Source organism: Eutrigla gurnardus (assembly GCF_963514095.1).
Source record: "Eutrigla gurnardus genome assembly, chromosome: 14".
Classification (NCBI taxonomy): domain Eukaryota; kingdom Metazoa; phylum Chordata; class Actinopteri; order Perciformes; family Triglidae; genus Eutrigla; species Eutrigla gurnardus.
Window position 1 is genome coordinate 1,507,586 of NC_139937.1, and position 23,064 is coordinate 1,530,649.

Genomic DNA, 23,064 nt, shown 5'->3' on the forward strand with positions numbered 1-23,064 from the left:
CTTTCGCCTTTGAGCGCATGGCCACTGCGGGCTCCCGTATTCCTCGTAGTGGGAGAATGGCCGACTCGATGTGGCTTCGCTGTATTTTAGGGCCTCGTTTGCAACGAATTCACCGTTCAACGGAGCCGTCTCGACCTGAAGGCAGGGCTGGAAGGAGGGTAGGGTTATCTATTATTTTTTGCAATTGTTTGAGAACTGCCGACTACGGAAGTTGAGCAACATTGAATCTGTTAGCATTGATGTAGCTCCCGGCCGCGTCCCGGAAGTGTCAAGTGTTTGTTATTGAAAGCCTGCCGTCACTGCACAGTGAAGCCGGCCTGTAAATGAATGAAATGATGGTTAGCGCACGTTAAGGACACGTTGCCAACACGGCAGGAGAAAATATAGAAGCTGAATAGAAAACGAATATTAAGACTTAAACAGAACCCCCGCAAAGACGACGTGTAGCGGGTATCTATCACCGTGTCTAAATGGCTACAGTCAGTGTAGCCAGCTAGCTAACGTTAGCTATGTGAAAGGCAGACGTTAGCAACATTGTCCCCGATATGAACGTCACCTTCTCTCCCAGCAGGGATGGAACTACCAACCCAGGAGTCTGGAGAAACACACGGACAGCATCCTCGGCTGGGTCAGTACGGGGCTATAAGGGCTTGTAGTGTGTGGAGAAGATGAAGGTTTGTCTAGTAAAGTTAGTTTTCTCCCCCCAGGCCTCAGCACTGTGGTCTCTTTCCTACTACAGCTCCCCTCTTCTCCTCTGCTACCTGTACAGGAAAGGTACGTTGTATGAGTTGTGTTGGTGGGAAACACTATTCACTACAGTCATGACCCGAGCTGGAATTATGTGAAAAGTTACGTCAATGAGTTGATGAAAATGAACAGCAATGTTGATAAGTCACTTAGTCACTTATTAGAAATAATGATATGCATTGTCCTGTGGTTACATGTAAATAATGTGTGTTGTGTTAGTCGTGTGTCTCATGTGATGTCCTAACACTGCAGTAATGAGCTTACCCAACATGCTGTGAAACCGCGGTGATGGATGGATGGATGGATGATTGATTGACTGACTGTTGATTGGATAAAACCAGACATCTAAACATGTCAGCTTTGGCTCTGAGATATGGTGATGGTTGCAACAAAAAAAAAACATCCCAGTTAAAAAAAAAGAAAAAGGATTGGGTGAAACTTTTGTTATTACTTATTGAATTTTAGCTAAAGGATATCAGGATGTTACCATGTTATCTCTCTTCATAATTTAATAGTGTAAGATTCAGAGAAAAGTGTCATTAAAGTGTGCGTGCGGAATCATCCAGGGAAACTGTGTTGCAATAGAAATTGATTGGTGTGTGCTACTCCATAGTGTATAATTGAGCTTCCAATATTGATTAATGCATATAGGGTCATTCCATGTCAAAACAGCGATATCGGGGTACCATGGTACCTCTCAGATGTTGCTGAAAAGCGGTGAAAATATGCCTTATGTTACCAAACGAGGGAATCTGAAGTTTCAGGTCAATATCTCAAACGGTTTGCCCGGGGCGTCCATTTGAATTTCAAGTGCCACACCCCTTTTTGACATTGGAATTTCATTTGTTGGCATTTTCGGAGGCCCATAACTTCTGTTCTAATAGTGATAGAAGGCTGGAAATGTGTCTGTTAGTTCATTGTAGTTTGTACTACACAATTCTGCAGGAATCAACATTCCTTACTGTTTGGGTGAGAGGTGGGTCACCAAAGTCCTAAAACATTTTGACGGCATGTGTGTTTTTTCACTTTTTGGGTGCCCCTAGCACCACGATTAATGATCATATTTATTCTAAACAGGATTATTTTTTATATTTGGGAACTTTGCTCTTGCCAAAATAAATTTGACGGGTATGGTACCACTGGTGAGGGTTTTATGGGGGTCCAAAAACCCTTTCGGGCAGAGGCAGAACGTCTCTCCAATTCATACATTTCCTCTTGTTTTTTAATATCTTCTGCACTAAGAAAGAAGAATGTAATGTTCTTAATGTTTTCTTTTGCCCATTGAAACATCTCCATTGGTGTCAGAATATGGTTTGCATTAGTGGCCTGAAGACTTACTCGTGCTGCAAGTCGCTTGTCACAGGCAGGTATCTTTCAACGGGGATAAGGGGTTAATTTGTGATTTTCAGGAAATTAATGGCCAGCAGTCTTAATATTTAATTGTTTGCCATCACTGAGCATAATACTAAGTTATTTCCACTATTTTCATGCTTTATCATCACTAAATTCTCCCTGATCTACATTCCAGACTTCTGGAAAAAATGTCCAAAATGGTGCATTATGAAGAGTAAAATTCATATTATGGAGCTTCATAGTCAAAGGTTTTATTTCATTAAAAGAAAGAACAAATATGTATCTTTATCTGATATAAATCCCATTCACCCAGTCGCCTCTGCCTGAAAGGGTTTTTGGCCCTCCATAAAACCCTCACCAGTGGTACCATAGCCTTCAAATTCATTTTGGCAAGAGCAAAGTTCCCAAATATAACAAATAATCCTGTTTAGAATCAATATGATCATTAATCGTGGTGCTAGGGGCACCCAAAAAGTGAAAAATCACACATGCCGTCAAAATTTTTTAGGACTTTGGTGACCCACCTCTCACCCAAACAGTAAGGAATGTTGATTCCTGCAGAATTGTGTAGTACAAACTACAATGAACTAACAGACACATTTCCAGCCTTCTATCACTATTAGAACAGAAGTTATGGGCCTCCAAAAATGCCAACAAATGAAATGCAAAATTCCAATGTCAAAAAATGGGGTGTGGCACTTTAAATTCAAATGGCCGCAAAACGTTTGAGATATTGACCTGAAACTTCAGATTCCCTCGTTTGGTAACATAAGGCATATTTTCACCCATTTTCAGCAAAATCTGAGAGGTACCAGGACTTTGGTGACCCATCTCTCACCCAAACAGTAAGGAATGTCGATTCTGCCTGCAGAATTGTGTAGTACAGGGGTGTGGCACTTGAAATTCAAATGGACGCCACGGGCAAACCGTTGGAGATATTGACCTTAAACTTCAGATTCCTTTGTTTGGTAAATTAGTTGGCATGGAATGACCTTATAGTTGTAGGTTGGTTGTCAAACTATGAATTTTGAATTGGCCTATTGATGAGGTCTTAATAGGGGGTCATGTAGATATCTGTGTCAATGTGGCTTGTGTTTTTCAGGGTACATCTGCAGTAGTAAGCTGGTCCCCGTGAGTCAGTATGTGGGGACAGTGCTGGTGTGTCTCCTAGGAGTGGCCTGTCTTAGAGGTGAGGCAAACCGATTTCAACTCGCTGACAAGCAATGGCTTATTCAGTGGATTCATCTTTTAAATATCACATCATATGTTTTATATGCTGCATGCCAATAAGATTTCATTAACATTGAGACCGCTGCACAAGGTCTGCACCCACAAGGATTACCAAATGCAACCTTGAGGCTTTGCAGCAAAATGTTTGTTTGAGTTTCACGTCTGCTCAGCCTATAAATCTCACTATTACCTCCCTTCCCTCCGTCCTTTTCTGCCCAGGGTGGGGGAGATGGAAAAACTCTGAGTACTTCCAGTTTATGTCCATTTTTCAAGAAACCAAGAAGAATCACACACTAACAAACAAGGTGAGGTAACTGGCAACTTGAAGTGCTGTTCATCAAGAGTTGTTGTTGGTATTTACATGACCGTTTTGGGGAGATTATGGGGACAAAATTATAATTTAATTTGTTTGTAAGAATCCATATTAAAACATCAGAACTCAAGGGACAACATCATTGTTGTGTCTGCTATCCATGTAGAAAAAACTGAGGTGCTATGACTTTGACTTCTCGTACTGGCCTTCGGATTTCAGCTGGACAGAAATCAGCAATCCGTAAGTTTTGTCCTTCTATTTGATTGCCATTTGAAAAGGCCATGTGTTTGAAGCAGTTCTATTCTCACCAGGGTCAGTTAATTATGAATATGCACAGTGCATTGAGAGCACTGTGAAGTACCTTGGATAAATACTTCCACTGAACATTGAATGCTTTGTGGCTCTGTTTCACTGTAAGCATTTACTTTGTGTTTAACAGAAAACTATCCAAGGCCGGGGTTTCTCTGCTGAAGCCAGAGCCCAGATTAAGAGGAGCAGCAGACGGTGTCCTCAACTCTGTGCGCACTCTACCATGCCACATCATCGGGTAAATGCAGTTTGTGCAGCTTGTTCCAAAAATGAAGGCTCTGCATGATTCTAGGATCACAGTAAAGGGATTGATAGTCTACTTTATAGTAGAGTTGCATTTTATTCCACACCTATAAAAGGTGTAAATTAGTCAATTCCATTGTCCGTTCACAACATCAGCCACCTAGTTCACATAAACCTCTACCATGTTTGTTTACGTTTTTCTCTTATAGTCAATAAATATTTCAGAATGTACCTGGAAATATTTGTCAATGTTAGTTAAAACTCACCTCGTCTTTAAAGCCCCCTTCTAGCTCAAATTCCAGTTCAAGTAAAAAGAGAGTGCTTGTTATTGAGGTCGGCTATGCCGAACTGAGACTCTCTTGAACTTGATTATACTATCTAGCTCCGCCCAGGCCACTTGTGTAAACCGGAAGCAGACGGACATTAACAACAAGTGCACCCAGAACCTGCTTCTAGCGTGGGATGCAGAGGTGTTTTCATATCATTATACACTCAAACAAAGAATGTGTTGAAGATGGGGGATATCTCTGCTATTGGCAAGAAGTACTTTCAGTAATTTCTTCCCAAGACAATATAAAGTATTTTTGTGCAATGGCGCTACAGTGTCTATGTTCTTCCCCTAGTTTTCTTGTTGCCCACTCATTTGGGAGGAGGATGCTGTATCCTGGCTCTGTAGGTTTACTGCAGAAAGCCATGAGGCCCATGCTTCAGCAAGGCCAGGCTAGATTAATAGAAGAGGTAAAAACACACACTCACCGTCCAACTGTCTGTTCTCAATTCAATAAATACCTATCATCATTGTTTGCCTTCTTTTTTTCACAGTTTGACGGCCAAAGGAACAAGCTTGTGGCCTGTGATGGCAATGAGATCGACACAATGTTTGTGGATCGCAGGAGAGACGGGGGACAGACTGGCCAGACCCTGGTTAGCATCTGCAATGACTTTTGTTCCACTAAAATGTCAAACATTAGTCACATTAGTGGCTCTTGAAATGTATGTATTCTGCCCCAGGTCATCTGCTGTGAGGGGAACGCAGGCTTCTACGAGGTGGGCTGCATGAACACGCCACTGGAGGGTGAGGAATCCGCGACATCACAAGAGTCAAGATAGTTTCTTGTATTGGATAGATTAGTTGTATTTCAGTGATACTGTAGTTACATTTTGTGTTGATGTGCACTATAGGTGGCTACTCTGTACTGGGCTGGAACCACCCTGGCTTTGGAGGTAGTACGGTAAGCTGCATCCTTGAACTGGCATTATATGACAGTGTTTGTCTGTAATTCACAAAGCCCTAACAACCAACACAGTAGAAAACAATGGCATGTTGAGATTCTGGTTTCAGTTTGATCGTATTGCACAAGAGGTACAGAGAAGTACACTACCATGGTTTATATAATCATTGGAATGAAGTGAAACTCTGTGAATCTGTCTTTGGAAGTGTGTGGTTTTGTAGGTGGGCTGAGTGTTTGCTGTTCTGTTTAATAATGCATGATGTTACTTTTTTACTTGTACCCCTCTGTTAGGGAGTGCCGTTCCCCCAGAATGAGGCCAATGCCATGGATGTAGTGATCCAGTTTGCAATGCACAAACTGGGCTTCCAGCTCACCGACGTAGTGGTGTATGCGTGGTCCATAGGAGGATTCACAGGTACACAGAAACCACCACACATGATGGCCACTGGTTCTGCTTATCCCTACTACTCATGTTATCTCTCTCACCTCTTCATTTCCTCTCTTAGCCAGTTGGGCAGTGATGTCATACCCAGAGATACAATCAGTAGTGTTGGACGCTTCCTTCGATGACCTCCTGCCTCTGGCCCTCAAGGTCATGCCCGACAGCTGGAGTGAGTCCTAGGAGTCGAAGGAAATGCACTCTTTTATTTGTTAGCAGCAGGGAGCTTTGTTTTAGCAACTGAAATGTCTCTCTTGTCTCTCAGGGCCTTTGGTACAACACACAGTCAGACAGTACATGAACCTCAACAATGCCGAGCAGCTTCTCAAGTGAGTGGGACAGTTTATCTATAGTGACACTTATCGTAAAAGTCTGCATCGTTGAACATTATGCAACATATTGGAGTGTAATTGTGAACAAAACAAATCTTTGTTGCCGTAGCTCACATGATTAACGCAACTCTTTTTCTTCCTCCAGATATCAGGGACCTGTCCTGCTGATCAGGAGGACCAGAGATGAGATCATCACCACGACGTGAGTCCTCACTAAATGTCTCCGTCTATAGTGTTCACATAGCAGGTTTGCTTTCCGGACACATGCATTATGTAAGTTGGACATATTTTGGTTGAAGTAGGACAAAAGACCGATAGTTTAAAGATCAGTAACTATAGTTGGTTGGATTTAGGGCTGAAACGATGACTCGAGTAACTTGAATAATTCAATTACAAAAAATGGTCGAAGCAAAATCTCAGCCTTGAGGCTTCGTTTAATTCCTTTAACCCGTGTTATGTGGCCTGCTTTGTCCAGGGTAATTATTTTAAAAAGTGGGGGGTACAGTATATAGTGACTCCTCCAAAAATGATTGCACATACACTTTGTGCACATGTGTATGGTCTCTGAATGACAAGGAATACGAATTAGAACTACTAGACTGTTTATTCAGTAAATTTCTTAATTTTGATTCATCAACCACATGATTGGACACCATTTGATGAAAAAAAAATTCTAAAATTGTTAAACACAGAATTAAGTTTGAGGTTTTTTTTTTTTTTTTTTTTTTTTTTTTCAAGGAATAAAAGCCAATTGCTTGATCTATTTAACAGGCCTGTCATTTCTGTTATGCATTATTTGGTATTGTTGTTTAATAATGCAGAATAATTTTTTTAATACGATTAATCGATGGGGATAATCGGTAGAATACTCTACTTCTAAAAAAATTCAATAGCTGCAGCCCTAGTTGGAATAGTTCAGTACACCCACTACTCTGTCATGAAGTAATGAGTAACGTGTTTCAAAGTATTTAAAGAGGCTATCTTTTGATATAAAATGGGCCATTTGCTTTAAGTATATTCTAATAATATATATATATATATATATATATATATATATATATATATATACTATTACCCTAGCACTATTATATGATGTTTATTTGATTGACAGGGAAGCTGTAACTCACTCATTGTGACAGTTTGTGACATAAATGTGTGACATAATTGTGCACACCATAGTTATGTAATAATCACAACCCAACTACTAAGACAATCGTAATAGAAAACTTACCAGCACCTGAGTCATGTGTTGTTGTAATTGTCAGTATGGTGAGGGTTTACTGCGTGGCTTGGCTGGGGGTCTAGATGGACACTTTGATGAGCTGTACACTGTGTTACAGGGGGCCAGAGGACATCATGTCTAACAGAGGCAACGACCTGCTGCTCAAACTGCTCACATTCAGGTCCGTACCGTCATTGCTGCATACGTATCACAGTATTTTCACTTGTTGACTGACACGTGATGATGTAATTTCCCTGTCTAGGTATCCAAAAATAATGACAGATGAAGGTGTTAGAGTTGTCAGACAATGGTTGGGATCCTCCAATCCTTTAGAAGAAGGTATGTGTGACCACCATTTCAATGTGTTAGATATGTTTTAAACGATATTCAAAGTTGGCCACTCCTCGTTAACGAGGGTCATAACGCATTGTTTTTGTTTCAGTCTATATGTTTTTTTCTTTTTTTTAGAAATTCCTGCATATATTATACTTTTTTTTTTGTAAATTAAAATTGAGATTTTTTGTATTAAAGCGATGGTTCGGAGTAAAATGCACCCGAGGTAATTTCCACCATGACATCCAGCCAAATACCCCCTCAGAAGCATTTTTAGCGATGGTCAACATTGGTCAAGATAGGGCTATCAGCCGAATGGCTTAGTACTAGCGCTAATGGTACAGTTTGTATATCTCGTAAATTACCCCACTAATAATGCATGGAATGTTACCAAACTTCTGCAGTAGTACACATGTACTCACAAAACGAGCCGAGGCATTTGAAAGTTTGTAAGTATACCAGGAGTTTATTTAAAAGAACACTTGCCTGATAGCTTCTATCCTCTGCTGCTAACGCTAGCGCTGCGTCGACGCCACTTCCGTGTTTACCCAGCTCTTGTCGTCACGCGAGTTTCACACGAGAGTATGAAAAAGTTTTTGCTGAATTTTTATAAATGCTTGTATTATCATTAACACTTGTTGACCTGATAATAAGCCATTCGGCTGATAGCCCTATCTTGACCAATGTTGACCATCGCTAAAAATGCTTCTGAGGGGGTATTTGGCTGGATGACATGGTGGAAATGACCTAGGGTGCATTTTACTCTGAACCATGGCTTTAAACTGAATAAAAACGTTGATGTCTACGTTTAGGGTCTGAGTACTTGTGTGGTGGATTGGTGTTAATAACAGCTGTTACCTGGTTTCCACAGCGTCTGTGTACAGCGGCTATGAGGTGGACGATGACTGGTGTGTGTCTGTGCTGCAGTCCTATCAGGCAGACAGAGATGTTTTGTTTCCATGGAGTGTTGGTAAGACTGCAGGTCCTTTTCAAATAACCACCATCATACATGCATGTTCCCCCTCGCAGCGCCTTCACGTGTCGGCACTTTGTGTTTGCATGTTCCAGGTGAGGATATGACTCTGGAGGGAAGACGGCAGCTGGCTCTTTTCTTGGTAAGGAAATAACCTTTTGTTATCCATGCACTCAATCTTTGTGTGTGTGGTTGTCTTTTCTTTGTCTGGCATAAAGGGCAGCCACCTGTTGTGTTTATCACATCGCTCCAACTCGGCATACAAAGTCTAATTTCCTTTTCTCCAATATGCCCAATTTCACCGTCGACTTGTCTTCCCCCTTCTCTCGCTCTCACAAACACATCAGTGATTCACAGATCCTTACCACTGACGAACACTATTCTAGTCGCCATAGCAACCGGCTCACCTGTGTTCTCAGGTTGACTGGTGTAATATATTTCACCGTGCTCAGCTTATTGAACTCATTTAACATCAAACAAGAGCAGTGCCATCAATTACAGCTAATGCTATGCTTTCCCTCCCCCAGTAATTCCTTCTGAATTGGGCTTTATTCACCTCCTGTGTAAATCCTGAAGAGATGGGAGATTTGTAAGGCACTGAGCCAGAAAGACTGGACCTAATATAATCAAGTCCTCTACTTTTTTGTTCATTGCCCTCCCACATCCCTCATCCTCCATCCCCGCTGTCTCTTCTCTCCCAGGCACGGAAGTACATGCGAAACTTTGAAACAACACACTGCACTCCTCTCCCTGCCTCCGAGTTCCAGTCACCCTGGAGACTGTAAAGGTAAAGAAAGATGGCTGCATTGATGAGAGCCAACACGCAGCAGAGGATTCAGGCGGCCTGTGGTCAAGAGCGTGTTTCTGGCATGGTGTGAATGTATTACTGTGATCTTGTTCCAGATTTATTCCAAGACAGGTTTGTTGTCATGTAGTGTGACACAGGCGGTGGCATCTGGAAAGATCCGGTCTACTACTACTACTTCTATTACTACCCCTAGCCACAAACATGTAAAACATGGTACATCTTTTCCGCTGAGGTTAGATTTGATTCATACTATTCAGTGTTAAGTCTCCTAGAAAGAAGATGCATTTTATGTAAACGCACAAGCCATCTCTCTCCTTCCGCCGTTCCCTCTTTGGCTGTGTTTATAAAGAAGCAATTATACGTAGAGAGATTGCTTTAATTTGAATAAAATAATCTTAACTGTAGAGGAGTTTTAATCTTTAAAATGCAGCCAAAGGGTTAAAGTTTCAGGTTTATTTCTTTTGTGTGGGCACCATCGTTATGAACAAAGCTGTATTCTAAAATGATGCTCTTACGTGTTCTGTTATATATGCTGAATAAAATATTTGACATAAGCGTTTGAATTAATTTGCTTATTACTTACTACATGTTTAATGAATTGTGCAGCTACACGAGATGGATTAACAAGCTTGCCTCAGAACAACACAATGCTGAAGACAATAGTCTGTCATGAGCTTTATTGAATTCCCTCTGTGCTACAATCAACTCGGAAAATGAATACACAGACATGAAAAATGTGAATCTGATTTACATAATGCTAAGGGCAAAGTCACACCATTTTCCTGAAGTTGTCCATGGCTTCTTTGACCTTTTCCAGCTCAGCTTGGGTCTGCCGCAGCTGTGGAGAGAAAGAAGGTTGTTATTGAGCAGGAAGTCTTATGCACAGAAACTCAAGAGCTGTTTGTTCTCACCTTCTCAGCATCCTGCTCCTGCACCTTCACTGGCACCTTCTCTCTGTAGTCACTCTTTGCCATCTTCTCTCTCAATTTCTCCATCTGTTTCTCCAAGTCACCTTTTTTTGTCATCAGTTTAGCCACTTCCTTCTCCACATCAATGAGACCCTGGAAGAATTTAATGAAGATGAGGGCTACAGTTATAAATAATGCTTGTTATTGCAGGTCACTAAAGGAGGAACAGAGTTTAAACAACGATTCAGATAATCCTGTAACTTCTCAAAAGCAGTGATTTTAATGGGGGTTTAAGTGGTACATGGAAAACATCATCATATACCAACACATGGTTTTGTTTTAACAAAGCTAAAATTAAACCAGAACTAACATATTATGGGCCCTTTTCATAAAGCTTCCTTTTACAAAGAGTTGCTCGTCATCATGAAAGACTGAGAACATTTTTGGAATTGATCATTTTCTAAGAATTTCCCCTGATCAAGATACAAGTTATTCACAAAGCATTTAATCCCTGAAGCAAGCTCCTCAGGTTTACAACTGTTAGAAGTAAGGAGAAGGTATTTTAAGAGTTTCTTCACCAGAAGAGAAAACAGTGGAGAGACAAAGCGATCGGAGAAATATTCATTTTTGAGGATCAACCATCTCTGTGTCAACCACACCTTCTCACTAAGGTAGCGGTTTCTGCTCTGAGACATTCCCTAAATCTTTCTAGCTCTCTAAACTACGGAGGTTTGGCCCTCAGAGTTCTCTCAGAATGTTTGTGAATATGGCCCACGGTCTTATCCAGAGTGATGAGAGACACTAAACACAATTGAACAGATTAGCCGTCCTCACCTTGAGCATAAGGTTGACAGTACATCTGTCAGAGGCGATAGCCACAGCACAGCCTCCTGGGACGGGCTGGTCGGCTGTCAGAGGGATGACGGCCTGAGAAGACGACAAGGTCTGAATCTGCAGACTGTTCTTCTGCACCAGCGACACAGTTGCAGCGTCGATGCACTGAAGGTAGCCTGGGAGGGAAATGGGCAAATGTGAGTCCTAGCATCGTACAAGATGACTTGTTGATACATTCAGGACTCAATCAAGCTGTGGCTGAACTATTAGCATGCACATAGACAGATCGTTGCTTATGCACACCCACGTGTACCAGATTGAATGTAAAAATACTCCGGACCATAACCATAAAAGGTCCTGCATTCAAATCTTATTCAAGTAAATGCAAAAAGTACAATATTTGCAGTGAAGTAAAAGTACAAAGTAGCATTAAAGAGAAACAATCATGTACAAATAGCTCAAAACTGTTTAACTACAGTACTTGAGTATATGTACTTAGTTACTTTCCCCCACCTATTATATTCATCAGGGCAAGGTGTGAGAATTACACCCAGGGTAACAAAGGCTGGAATCTCCCTTTCTCATAGAGATGACACGTTTCAAAGCTAGATGTAAAAGTATTTTACTAGGGGGAATCTCTTGGCACCAGACGCTTCAATTATAAACCGATTATCCATGCACATCTCCGCGCAACAATTTTTTGTGTACATTTCCATGCATGATTTAAAAAAAATGTTAATCTGAGTTTGCTAGTCACTTCCTACTTTTGTGATGATCATAAAAGAAAACCAACAGGTTAATTACCTTCTCTAATATTTGATCAAAGAAGGCTTTTCTCTGTCACAAGTAGATATGACTTCCTATGAACACAAAGTCCTCCTGTTACAGCTATGAGCATATCCCTGAGAGAAAAACAGTGTACTGTAGCCTATATACAAATATTTCAATGCAATAATCAATGCAGCTGCATTTCAACACATCACAGCGTAGCGATCTGTGGGATAGTATCTTACGTCTCATACAGAGCTTTTTTTTTTAAAGGTATTTGTGTATCGTCTTTACGGACAGACTTAACAAACCATGACTTAGGACTTTTTACTAATCATCGTAACTTTGGCATACTCTTTATCTCTAAATTGCCCAGAAGAGTTGAAGCTGTTACAGCTGCAAAGGGTGGACCGACGTCATATTAAACCCTATGGATTAAGAATGGGATGTCACTTAAGTTCATATGCGAGTCAAGGCAGGTGAGCCAATACTTTTGGCAAAATAGTGGATGTTAGAGCCACTGAAATGGTTTAGCTTGTGTTTGTCATCTTACAGTCAGCTTTGGTCTTGGTCAGGTTGTAGTCGGCCCGCAGTGACCGGACCGTCTTGATCACCGTCATTATGAACTCCATCTCACGGTCGACCTCCTCACTGTGCCAGCAGAACTATAACAAATCACAGAAAAACTCATTGTTCCAAAAGACAGAAGGAGAGTGTCACCAACAAACAAGCTTCAATAACAACCCTTCAAATACGTGACTTTCACTCTCTCACAAGATCTGCAACTGGACTTGACTGTTTGTTTAACAAGCCCTTTTCACTCTTTCCTCATCTCACCTCCTCTGTGTCAGGGTAGGATGTGACACAGATGCTGGGTGGATCACTCTGAGGTCGTCGTCGTGGTAACCTCTGGTAGAGTTCCTCGCCGACGAACGGCATCACGGGAGACAGAAGGCGCAGACCGACTTCTAAACAGGTGTAAAGGGTCTGTCTGCACACCAGGGCCTGTCTGTAGCTGGTGCTGTCTTCCTCTGCCTTACTAAACACTGGTTTCACACTTTCCTGGAGGACGAGAGGAGTGGGAGGGAACAGCTTTGGTACACTGTCTGCTGCAATAGCATTCACTGTTTACATGCCCTCACATACATTGTGTATATGAGTGGACCTCAAGGTTCTTACCAGGTAGACATCACAAAGCTCGTACAGCCAGAAGTTGTAGATGGCCGTCGTGATGGTGGGAAAGTCGTAGGCCTTGAATCCAGCGTCACAGAGAGCAACAGCTGCACTCAGTCTAGACAGAATCCACCTGTCTGATACGCTCTCCTCTCCACACAACTGAGGGGAATAAATGCCATGTAAGAGATGAACATGACCTCTGGCTAACTCAATGTGTTCATGTTTATGAAGACAAAGCAAGGCAGGCATGTGGGGATTGAAAGACGCAGACAAATAATAGTAACAAAATAACTGTTTCGCTAAACCTGCATTTGGTCAAAATATGGTCGGCAAGTCACTGGATGAATATATAATAATAATAATCTATATTTCTATATAAGTTTACAGCTACTTGTTTCTCTGCGTCTCACCTGGGCTTCCTCCGATGGTACAAAGTTGTCTCCAAGTGTCTTCATGGCGAACTTGACAGCGTTCCACAGTTTGTTGCAGAAGTGACGGTAACCCAGGATACGGTTGACATCCAGGTTGATATCTCTACCTGAAAGGTACACAGGGATGGAAAAAACATTTTAGTGTTTACAGGGGTTAAAGAAGGGGGGGCATGGCTACATTCGCAGGGTAAAAAAAAAAAAAAAAAAACGTTATATGGAAATTATTATGGTTGGCCTTTTGACACTGCAATAACAACAAAGGTCAGTAGGTGGCAAGTAGTACTCCTCATCACTCCAACATGGTAGTAACACATGTAGGATACTTTTGATATCAAGTTTTGCTGTAAGCTTTGTCCTCGACAGGTTACACGATGACCTACGATCACAAGGTGACATGTTATCAGGGAATGTGAAATTCAGGCACAATGAGATTTCATTCACAACCATTCAGTTGAGTGTATGAAAAAGGACCTCGATTCACTTTTTAAACAGAATATGCACGATTTGGACCATTTATTTTGTAAATAGTGAAAGTGCAACAGTGAACTGTAGATAATACTGTAATTCTATATTGCAACATTTCCATAATTCATTTGTTCAAAATAAATAATGGTAAATTAAGTATAGGAAATGGATACAAATTAGAAAAAATAATAATATAATAATTATTCAATTAAAGAAGAACTGGTAACTTAAAATGTTGGGAGATAAATACAAAACAGAAATTACACAAGCACGTGATCTATTTCTTTAGTTTTTAGTGGGTTTTGAGGATCTGAGTAGATAGTTTTGTCAGGGAAGTTTTGTGTGGGTGAGGGGGTTGGGAGAGCTTGAACGACAAATCGTGCTCTACAATGAACGTTCACACCCGTATTTTTTCAAGTTACACACACGGTCAGTCATTGATGCCGGTACATCAGCCGTGCTGGTTGCTCCTGGTAACCGTGTTGTGTGTTGGAGAGCGTGAACAGCTGCTCTATGAGCCGGGTGTGGTTCATGACGTGGTAGCACTAGTTGCATTTACTAGCTTTCTGGAACACAAAGTGCAGAAGCAAGCACCAGCTTCTCTTAACTTCTTGCACCAACAGGTTTACCATCTTTCCAGATCTTTCATCCACGTCCAGCGCCATTTATTATTTAATCCTTTATCCCCAGGATTCATGAACTAACTCTCCATCCTACTTTCCTACATGACATCTCTGCTCGTCGAGTATCTATGCAGAACTTGGTTGAAGCACATTTTTCCAAGACACGCCCCACTCTACTTCTGATTGGCTAATAATGTTAGTTTGAGCGAGGGAGAGTTGTGTTCCTCTCATATCATTGGCAGACAAACTCATGAACTCGAAAGTGACTGTTTTTTAGGCCATGTCCACACGGATTTAAGACGCCTGGAAATCCGGCACGGTGCTGGAATACTTTAAGCCCTGTGTTTTTTAAAATATAATCTTATCAAACAGTAATGCTGTTTTTTTCTAATGTTTGGACATATTTTATGTTGTCACGGTTGACATCCAGACTGTTGGCCAATGGAGGCACGATGAGAGAGAGAAAGCCAGAAAAAGAGAGAAGTCAAGTTCACCTTGGCTAGTATAGGCACACAGGGCAAACCGGAGAGCATCTGTACCACACTCTGGGATGCCATTTGGGTAGTCTGACGTCTGGCCCTGTTTTGCCTTCTCCACCTCCAGTGGATCCAAGTTGCTGTCCATCAACAGGGCATGAAGACCCTAGAGGAAAGGGGGGGGGGAATAAGTTGTCACCACTGAACAACAGAATGTGTTCAACAGGTTTCACCTTTTCATCTTGATAATGACTGCTTGCGGTTTTAATGGGCAAGGAAGGCCCTTCAAAGGTTATAATTAAGGGTAAAGTGTAGTTTATTACAAGTCCTTCAGTGCCCTCTAGAGGACAGGTCTGACTGAACAGTCCGCCCAGCTGGTGAAGAGATTGGTGGCCCCAATAAAAGCTTGAAGCCAGTGGAAAAGGATGCTTAATAAATCTTACATAAGACTATGGGCCTAAGGGGAGCAATGAGCATGTGGTGACCATGTAAAACACATCCCAAATGGGAGAGAGGACAGACTCTATGAATACATGTATCCCAAGATGCATCAACGCATGATTACGTTTTACCTCAAGGGAGATCCCTGTAATGACATCCAGAGGGTCAATGACATTGCCCAGAGATTTGCTCATCTTCCTTCCGTGGGCATCCCTCACCACTGCATGCAGATAAACCTGCAAGGAAGCATCGTCATTACGTAGCCACGCCCTGCTAATAACATCACACCCTGCTGTGTTATGTTCTTGTTTTGGCAGTTTTGATCACTCTCACCTCTTTGAAGGGCAGCTTTCCAGTCAGTTTGAGGCCCATCATCACCATACGTGCAACCCAGAAGAACAGGATATCATGGCCGGTCTCCAGCAGGGTGCCGGGGTAGAACACGTTCAGGTCCTGGGTCTAAAAGGAAGACAAGGCAAATAGCGACGTTAATGAGGAAAATAGAAAAAAACTGTTTGAAAGTCATATTGAATTATGTTGCTATATAGTTTTAGAGCAGTGTTTCTACTGCAGAAGATATCCTCACTATTTAATGTTAAAAAAAGCCATTGGTGTCAGTAAAAAGGTGGTAGTCTTTTACCTCATTAGGCCAACCGAAGATGGAGAAGGGGAAAATGCCAGACGAGAACCAAGTGTCCAGAACATCCTCATCTGAAAGACAGGAAGAAAATGCATCTCATCTGCATAAATATGGAGTGCAATTCATTCAATTAGGTGAGTCAGTCTAGCAGAAAAACATGAACTGATCAGATAACCCTTACAATAGGTGTGGTTATAAGACTGCTAAATGAAATCATGTCCGATCGTACCCTGTCTGAGGGTAATTTTGTCAGCAGACACATTGAAGCGTTTCGCTGCCTTCTCTCTGGCCTCCTCCTCTGATGTGCCACTTATCCAGTAATGACCGTCCATGTCCTGGAGGGAACATACACAAATACAAGAGTAGACGAACAAAAGGCAAATAAATGGGAAATAACAATGCAAATAGCATTTATCCGTCATCTGAAGGCCTCCAGAAGTTGACAACAGTGACAGACATCATCTCACCTCTCCTGGTTTCACAGAGGGATCGTTGACGGTGATGAAGTAAGCAGGAATACGGTGACCCCACCACAGCTGCCGAGAGATGCACCAATCCCTGACAAGAAGATGGATGTGAAGAAACTCACTGTAAAATATTCTCTCCTCTTCCCTCCTGCCTCTCTTTTTTCACCAACTCATCATTCCTACCATTTCTTTCATCCCTCTGTAACATTTCCCTTATCCTCCTTCTCTCCCTCTCCCTCTATCGACAGAGCATTTATTAGCCAGTATATTGATTAAATTTCTTGTTTATAATCATTTTTGGAGAAAAAGTGTCACATTTTCTCCAATTCCAGGTTCTCAATGTGCGATTTGCTGTGTTTGCCTTTTGTCTGCGAATTCAATATTTTGAGGCTTTCATTGGAGGTTTTGATGCATTTTTCAATATTGTCTGACATGTTACAGACTAAAATATGAAGTGAATAATTGAGACAATAATATGCAGATTAACTGAGAATTAAAATTGGTTGTAGCCCTACTATTCTGAGCTTTGTTCAAAAGAAAAGCCGTTTCAAATAAAGAGGATAATTACCTGATGTTGTCCATCCAGTTGAACCAAGTCTTGAGGTGGTGATCAGGGATGATTTTGAGCCGGCCCTCTCTGACGGCGTCGGCGGCCTGCTTGCCCATATCGGTGCAGCTCACATACCACTGCGGCTTCAGCAGCGGCTCCACTATGTCCTTGGAACGACTGATAGGGTAGATTCACAACAAGGTTTTAAAAGGTGATCCCCAATAACCCGTGTTCTGTTTCGCACATGAGCCTCACTTCACCTGCAGACTGGGACCACCATAGGGTTGTCTTTGATCTCTCTAAACTGGCCTCTGTCCTTGAGAGCCTGCAGCACTGTCTTCCTGGCCTCGAAGCGCTTCGTCCCCTGGGGGCCAGACAGAATAGTAAAAATGAAAAATTGAGACATAAAACTGCAACACCATGCAAACTATGAAGGAGCTTGACTTTGAGTGTCGAGGCGGAAATGCACACACTGCAGGGGGAGGATGATGAGACACTATACCAGGAAGGGAGGAGCCACGTTAATGAGCAAGCCGTTCTCATCCAAAATGTTGATGAAGGCCAGATTGTGTCTCTCGCCAACCTCGTAGTCATTATGGTCATGAGCTGGGGTGATTTTGACAGCACCTGAACAGAGAATGGTGCAGAGGGACAGGAGAACGAGAGAGGGAAAAAAAGAGAAGAGTCGTAATAAGGAAAGCTTAACGACTTGTTATGATTACTTACTCTCAGTACACTGCAGACCCACAGGCAGCTCGTATCTTCCCGTTACCATGCCTACCTGTTCCAAAACTCATGTCCACAAAGTCGTCGAAGACAATCGGCATCTTGCGGTCACAGAAGGGGTGCAGCACCATTTTCCCCTTCAGATGCTGATATCTGGGGTCATTGGGGTGGACAGCTACGGCAGTGTCTCCCAACATAGTCTCGATACGAGTTGTTGCCACAATCACTTCCTCGTCTAAGCAACAGATAGAGAAAGACATGTGAAGAAAGGTGTTAATGAAGTGGCGCAATGTGTCTTCTTCTAAAATATTCTGCTCTCTGTGAGCTCACGTACCCGATTCATCCACCTTGTAGGCGAAAGACACTAACACTCCAAACTCCACTTTCTCTTTATAGCCCGGAACAGGCAACAGAGTCCTGCCAGTGAGCTCCTTCTTATCCACCTGCAAACCAACCAGAAGAATTCATCAAGACAGCACAGCCAGGACCTGTCACCTGCACGTCTATAATCCATTATTAATACAACAGATTGCCCAACTTCCAGAGTTCCTGGAAGATCAAATTCATGCAGTGTTTGTTTACATTGAACATCGCGGGAAATGGCGGAGCAGCTGCGACCGAAAAAAGAAATAAAACCATCGCCAGCTTCTAAAAGCTGATGCCTGGGAACACTTTGGATTTCATGAAGTCGATGTTAAAAAAAGAACTAGACGAGATGTGTTACTCCATGATAAAGTATGTAGGCAATGCCATCAGTATGAGAAAGCATACCGGCCGTTTCCACCCTGCTATTGAGGCGTTGTTGATGGGCGTGGGACTGGTGCTGTGAGCCGTACGAGAGCGGAGCTCCACCGGGACCTGGTGTGGTGCTCCGTCCTTTTATTACAAAAAAATCCACCTATGCTCGCGCTGCCCGCTCACATGCTCTGATGCAGGTTGAGTGTTACCTTGGTAACCGATGATGCAGTTTTTAAAGGGGCAGTTCATTGTGTGATTTACTTGTTACAGATTTCTTTTCTTTTTTAAATAAAAAGTGTTTTAATTCACTGATTGTTTGTATTAATGGGTAAAAATGAACCATATATTTAAATCCAAAATAGAGATGCATCGTCATGAATCTTAATCAAATTGTGAGGAGGCTGACGAGTCCCACTGCCAGTTATCAATGTAACGAGATGCAAACTTGCCTCTATGTCAGAGATGGCAGAGTTAAGTGAGCAGGACCAGTTGACCAGCCGCTTGCTCCTGTAGATCACTCCCTCATCATGCAAACGGATAAAGGCCTCCTGGACTGCATAGGAAAGTTTCTGGACAGAGAAATGGGCATAGACATGAGAATGAGGAATTTTGATTCTATTCCAATTTGGTTGGGGATTTCAGAAAACTCACATCATCCATAGTGAAGCAGGCTCTGTCCCAGTCCAGAGAGGAGCCCAGCCGTTTCAGCTGGTGATAGATACGGTCTCCCTTCCTAAACAAAAGGCCAAGAGGTTAGTTATTACTGTCTTTATTCCAGTATTTACACCAGTTCAAACCCTCTGACATCTCCTCCTTTCTAATACTTCCTTCACTCACTCATTCTTCCATTTCCAGATTTCCTGGATGAAGTTTTCCCTGCCCAGATCATGACGACTCAAACCCCTCTCTCTCATCAGCTTTTTTTCCACCACCACCTGGGTGGCGATGCCAGCATGATCGCAGCCCGGGTTCCACAAGGTGGTCTCACCTCGCATCCTGTGCCTGGACAGACAGGAGAGCACACCATTTCAAGCATACAGATCATAATTCTAAAATTACCAAATTAGACGGAGAAAACTCTCTTCATGCTACAAACGTCTCACTGAAAATATGGCTTTGATTTCATTTCAGGCTGCAGAACAGTACAGTTGTAGTTACCATCTGGTCAGAGAATCCTGAATGGCGTTGGTGAGGGCGTGACCCAGGTGAAGTGATCCAGTCACATTAGGTGGAGGGATACACATCATAAAGACCCCACGGGGATTCTGGTCACTAATACTCTTTCTCTGCAGAATATAGTGACGGAGACAGACATGTTATTGCAGACTGAAAAAATAAATACAAAATAGAACTTTATTGTTGTGTGACTGTAGTTTGAGTGGGAGGAGTCCCTTACCCCATACTCAGGCTTGAAGAATCCCTGCTTCTCCCACCATGGATACCAGGCAGCCTCCACATACTGAGGACTGTAGGAGTCAGGAAGTGGGCTAATGGTATCTAACACCAGAGAAAAAGAGAACGGGTTGATATATGGACCTGAATCTAATCACAACAAAATATGACAGAAAAAGGAGCCACCATTGTGGTTTTGGACAAACTATAATTTGCTGGGTCGACTCGCAGACCCCTGAACCACGGCCGTAGCTGCCAGTATCTCACAGGACGCTGATTGGTCTGAACCACTGAGGTTCGGAAACAAATGCACATCTTGAAGCCCTTTGTTTGATTCTCATGTAATCTTGTGATATCCAGCTGCCGTGCAGGGTAACCCCACACCCAATGCTATGAATGGGGAAAACTACAAAACCACATGTGGTGGTGTCACAAGCACACCTTCTGTGAGAGTAAACCCTCTGAAACACACGGATCACCTTTTTTGTCCCCCGGGGCAGTGGAGACACTGTATGTGATCACTCCCAACTCCTTCTTTTCCGGTTTGGCCTTCTTCTAAAGGAGGAAAAAGCAGCGCAACCTGTGATCCGATGTCAAGTTATCTTTAAACTACGCCAAAAAAAATTATGTTGTTGATATTAACTATATTTATGTTTTTAAATGCTGCACCTATGTCTTTCATGACCTATTTGTAGAAGTTAAGTATGCATACCTCTGTCTGTGGCTGAGTCTTTTTCTTTGCCTCCATTTCCTTCTTCTGCTGGAACTTTTCCAGCTTTTCTCTCTTCTTAGCTTCCTTCTTCAGCTGGGCTTCCGTCTTTGGTGGGCCTAAAGGGGGACATGTGTGGAAATCAGAATACCGTTTACACAAAACATTTTAATTCATGAATTGTAGCACAGGACTCCCTGACCATTAGCTGTGGCATCAGCAGAATCAGCAGCAATGGCATTAGCAGCTTTAGCATTTGCCGGGGCATTTGTAGTCGGTGTAACTGGCACCATCTTCTCACAAAGAGTGATCTTCCCCAGCACCTTCAGGAACTGGGGCTGATTTGTGCAGGTTGTGAACCACCTCGTAACATTGGTCAAAACTTTTCTGTCTGATGGCTCCAACACCTTAAAAGAAAAGGAACATTTAATCAGACTAATATATATACACACTCACGCACTACTGTGCAGTCAAACGTCGCTGGGATCTCTCAGTACTAAATGATTAGTATAATCTTACTAAAAGACGTGTGTGCACCATATACGTACATATCTGAAAGGGAGAAGTACAGCTGTAGCTACAGCCATATCAGCCAGGGTGACGCTCTCCCCCACCAAGAAGGTTCTCGGCTCCAGTATCTGATCGAAAACCTTAAGAACACGGATCAACTCCACGTGGGAACTCTGCTGGAGCTGTGAACGCAAAATACATTTAAGAATAAAACCTGACAGGTAGAAATCCCACACTTGTCCAAGCATTTGGATAGTAATCCCACCTTCTTATCCACTCCCATAACCCCCATCAGCGGGAAGACCACAGCACAGGACACCGGGGTGAGCTCATTGTCTGCAAAGCTGAGCCACTGCCACACCTGGCTCTGCTGCTTGGCATCCACACCGGCCCTCTTCCCCTGACTAGCCAGGTAATAGGCCACGGCACTGGGCCCGGACAGGATGGAGTCACCTTCCCCAGCATCCAGCACCAGGGTTGGTCTTGAGCGGGCGTTCAGGGGCACAGGGGGGTCCTCTGTGAGGATCCGGAGGCAGGAGAACGGACAGAACTCCACCGCTAGGAGAGCCAGAAGGCTCCTGAAGTCATCAGGGTGTGGGGACACGTAGAGAGTGGCCATCTCTGATAGACACACAGCATGATGGGCATGGTGAACTGGTTTTGATTTGTATAGACTGATTATTATTTAGTGCTTGCAATGAATAGTTTGCAAAAAATATGCCTGTCATGCTATCAAAGACATTCTTATCTGCCTGACAATGTTGGAGTGGGTGTGTTTGCCTGCCATACCAGTTAAACAGAGTGACCCATACGATCAGATTAACTCGTATTACGAGCTTTGCAACGTCAAAACAAGTGGTTTCATTTAAGAGAAATTATTTAGCATCCGGTTCTGGCCTACATCCTCCTTTCAAATGTCAGACGGCGGCTGTGTTCGCTGGTGTATTTCACTTTCTGCACAAAGCTCGTCTCTGCCACCTGTCAACGGCTGAGGACAAGCCAAGCAACAGGCTAGTTAGCTTTAGCTAATCAAAGTAAGTCCAGTTTCTGTGAGAGAATCCGGGACTTTACGTGTTTACATTCGCATCAGTTACTTTCAACTCGCTTTGAAGTGAGTGTTTAACGATAATGTGGCTTGTTATTGAAAGTGTCAATGAAAACGTATCTTTACCTGTAATGAAACAGCAGGAGACGTCAGCTTAAGTTGGCAGCGTACACCGCAGCGGCACATGAGTCCACACCGCTTCGTCTGATGCAACGCGACAACAGCCAGCTAGCACTTCCGGGTTTGATCCGCCGCTTCCGCCGCAAACCGGAAGTCTATATATTTTTATATTTTTAATAATAATAAAAACAATAGCAACTGCAACCAGTATAGAAATAATAAAAGTAAAATTACCAAAATTATAAAAAAAATATGCATATGTACAGTTAAATAAAAAAATAAACAAAATGTTTCCAAAGTATAATGATGCAGAATTGCTATACTTTCTTTTACATATTATACTAATTATTACTACTATTGCATTAAAACAAAAGTGGTATTTTGAGATGGAGACCATTGTAACTGCTTAATAGAGTGTTGGGTGGTCTCATATCATAAACAGATTGTGTTTTTCATGTAAAATCTTTATCTGCAAAGAAATGTCAAATACAAAGTGCATTATTTTTAAATA

General features: G+C 42.4%; 2 protein-coding genes and 1 long non-coding RNA gene across 4 annotated transcripts; 2 read left to right on the forward strand and 1 right to left on the reverse strand.

Annotated features, from left to right (window-relative positions):
- Positions 1-17: 17 nt before the first annotated feature.
- On the forward strand, positions 18-10,097 carry abhd16a (abhydrolase domain containing 16A, phospholipase; the record flags this gene model as incomplete). Of its 2 annotated transcripts, none has more annotated exons than XM_084027471.1 (20): positions 18-158; positions 572-628; positions 708-774; positions 3,203-3,289; positions 3,550-3,635; positions 3,810-3,883; positions 4,083-4,190; positions 4,819-4,933; positions 5,018-5,119; positions 5,207-5,270; positions 5,378-5,427; positions 5,719-5,842; positions 5,934-6,038; positions 6,132-6,195; positions 6,344-6,400; positions 7,539-7,601; positions 7,683-7,759; positions 8,625-8,723; positions 8,822-8,868; positions 9,428-10,097. In XM_084027471.1, the coding sequence occupies 20 exons, from the start codon at positions 18-20 to the stop codon at positions 9,509-9,511; spliced, it is 1,671 nt and encodes a 556-aa protein (XP_083883597.1). In that variant the 3' UTR covers positions 9,512-10,097. The 2 variants fall into 2 exon arrangements, with proteins under 2 accessions (XP_083883597.1, XP_083883598.1); XM_084027472.1 differs by having other exon boundaries at positions 26-158; positions 569-628.
- On the reverse strand, positions 9,427-22,668 carry vars1 (valyl-tRNA synthetase 1). The gene is made up of 29 exons (XM_084027470.1): positions 22,560-22,668; positions 21,654-22,009; positions 21,427-21,570; positions 21,081-21,285; positions 20,882-20,997; positions 20,649-20,724; positions 20,174-20,274; positions 19,936-20,063; positions 19,615-19,779; positions 19,429-19,510; positions 19,227-19,346; positions 18,374-18,482; positions 18,095-18,274; positions 17,816-17,940; positions 17,574-17,677; positions 17,332-17,490; positions 16,764-16,854; positions 16,526-16,631; positions 16,297-16,367; positions 15,990-16,115; positions 15,788-15,892; positions 15,234-15,381; positions 13,631-13,758; positions 13,224-13,379; positions 12,882-13,106; positions 12,598-12,709; positions 11,277-11,452; positions 10,446-10,595; positions 9,427-10,372 (listed from the first exon to the last, which is right to left on the reverse strand). The coding sequence occupies exons 2-29, from the start codon at positions 22,005-22,007 to the stop codon at positions 10,304-10,306; spliced, it is 3,831 nt and encodes a 1,276-aa protein (XP_083883596.1). The 5' UTR covers positions 22,008-22,009; positions 22,560-22,668; the 3' UTR covers positions 9,427-10,303.
- LOC311024894 lies at positions 13,790-15,220 on the forward strand. Its single transcript, XR_014598341.1, has 3 exons — positions 13,790-13,986; positions 14,108-14,579; positions 14,666-15,220. It is a non-coding gene; the product is annotated as an uncharacterized lncRNA (long non-coding RNA).
- Positions 22,669-23,064: the final 396 nt, after the last annotated feature.

Excerpts from the sequence above, each read along its gene's own strand:
- vars1 (XM_084027470.1), bottom strand. The coding sequence starts at position 22,007 with ATGGCCACTCTCTACGTGTCCCCACACCCTGATGACTTCAGGAGCCTT. Across the intron at positions 20,725-20,881 it reads AGACTCAGCCACAGACAGAG|AAGAAGGCCAAACCGGAAAA; the intron begins GTATGCATACTT and ends TTCCTCCTTTAG. Across the intron at positions 13,380-13,630 it reads TACCATCGGAGGAAGCCCAG|TTGTGTGGAGAGGAGAGCGT; the intron begins GTGAGACGCAGA and ends TATTCCCCTCAG.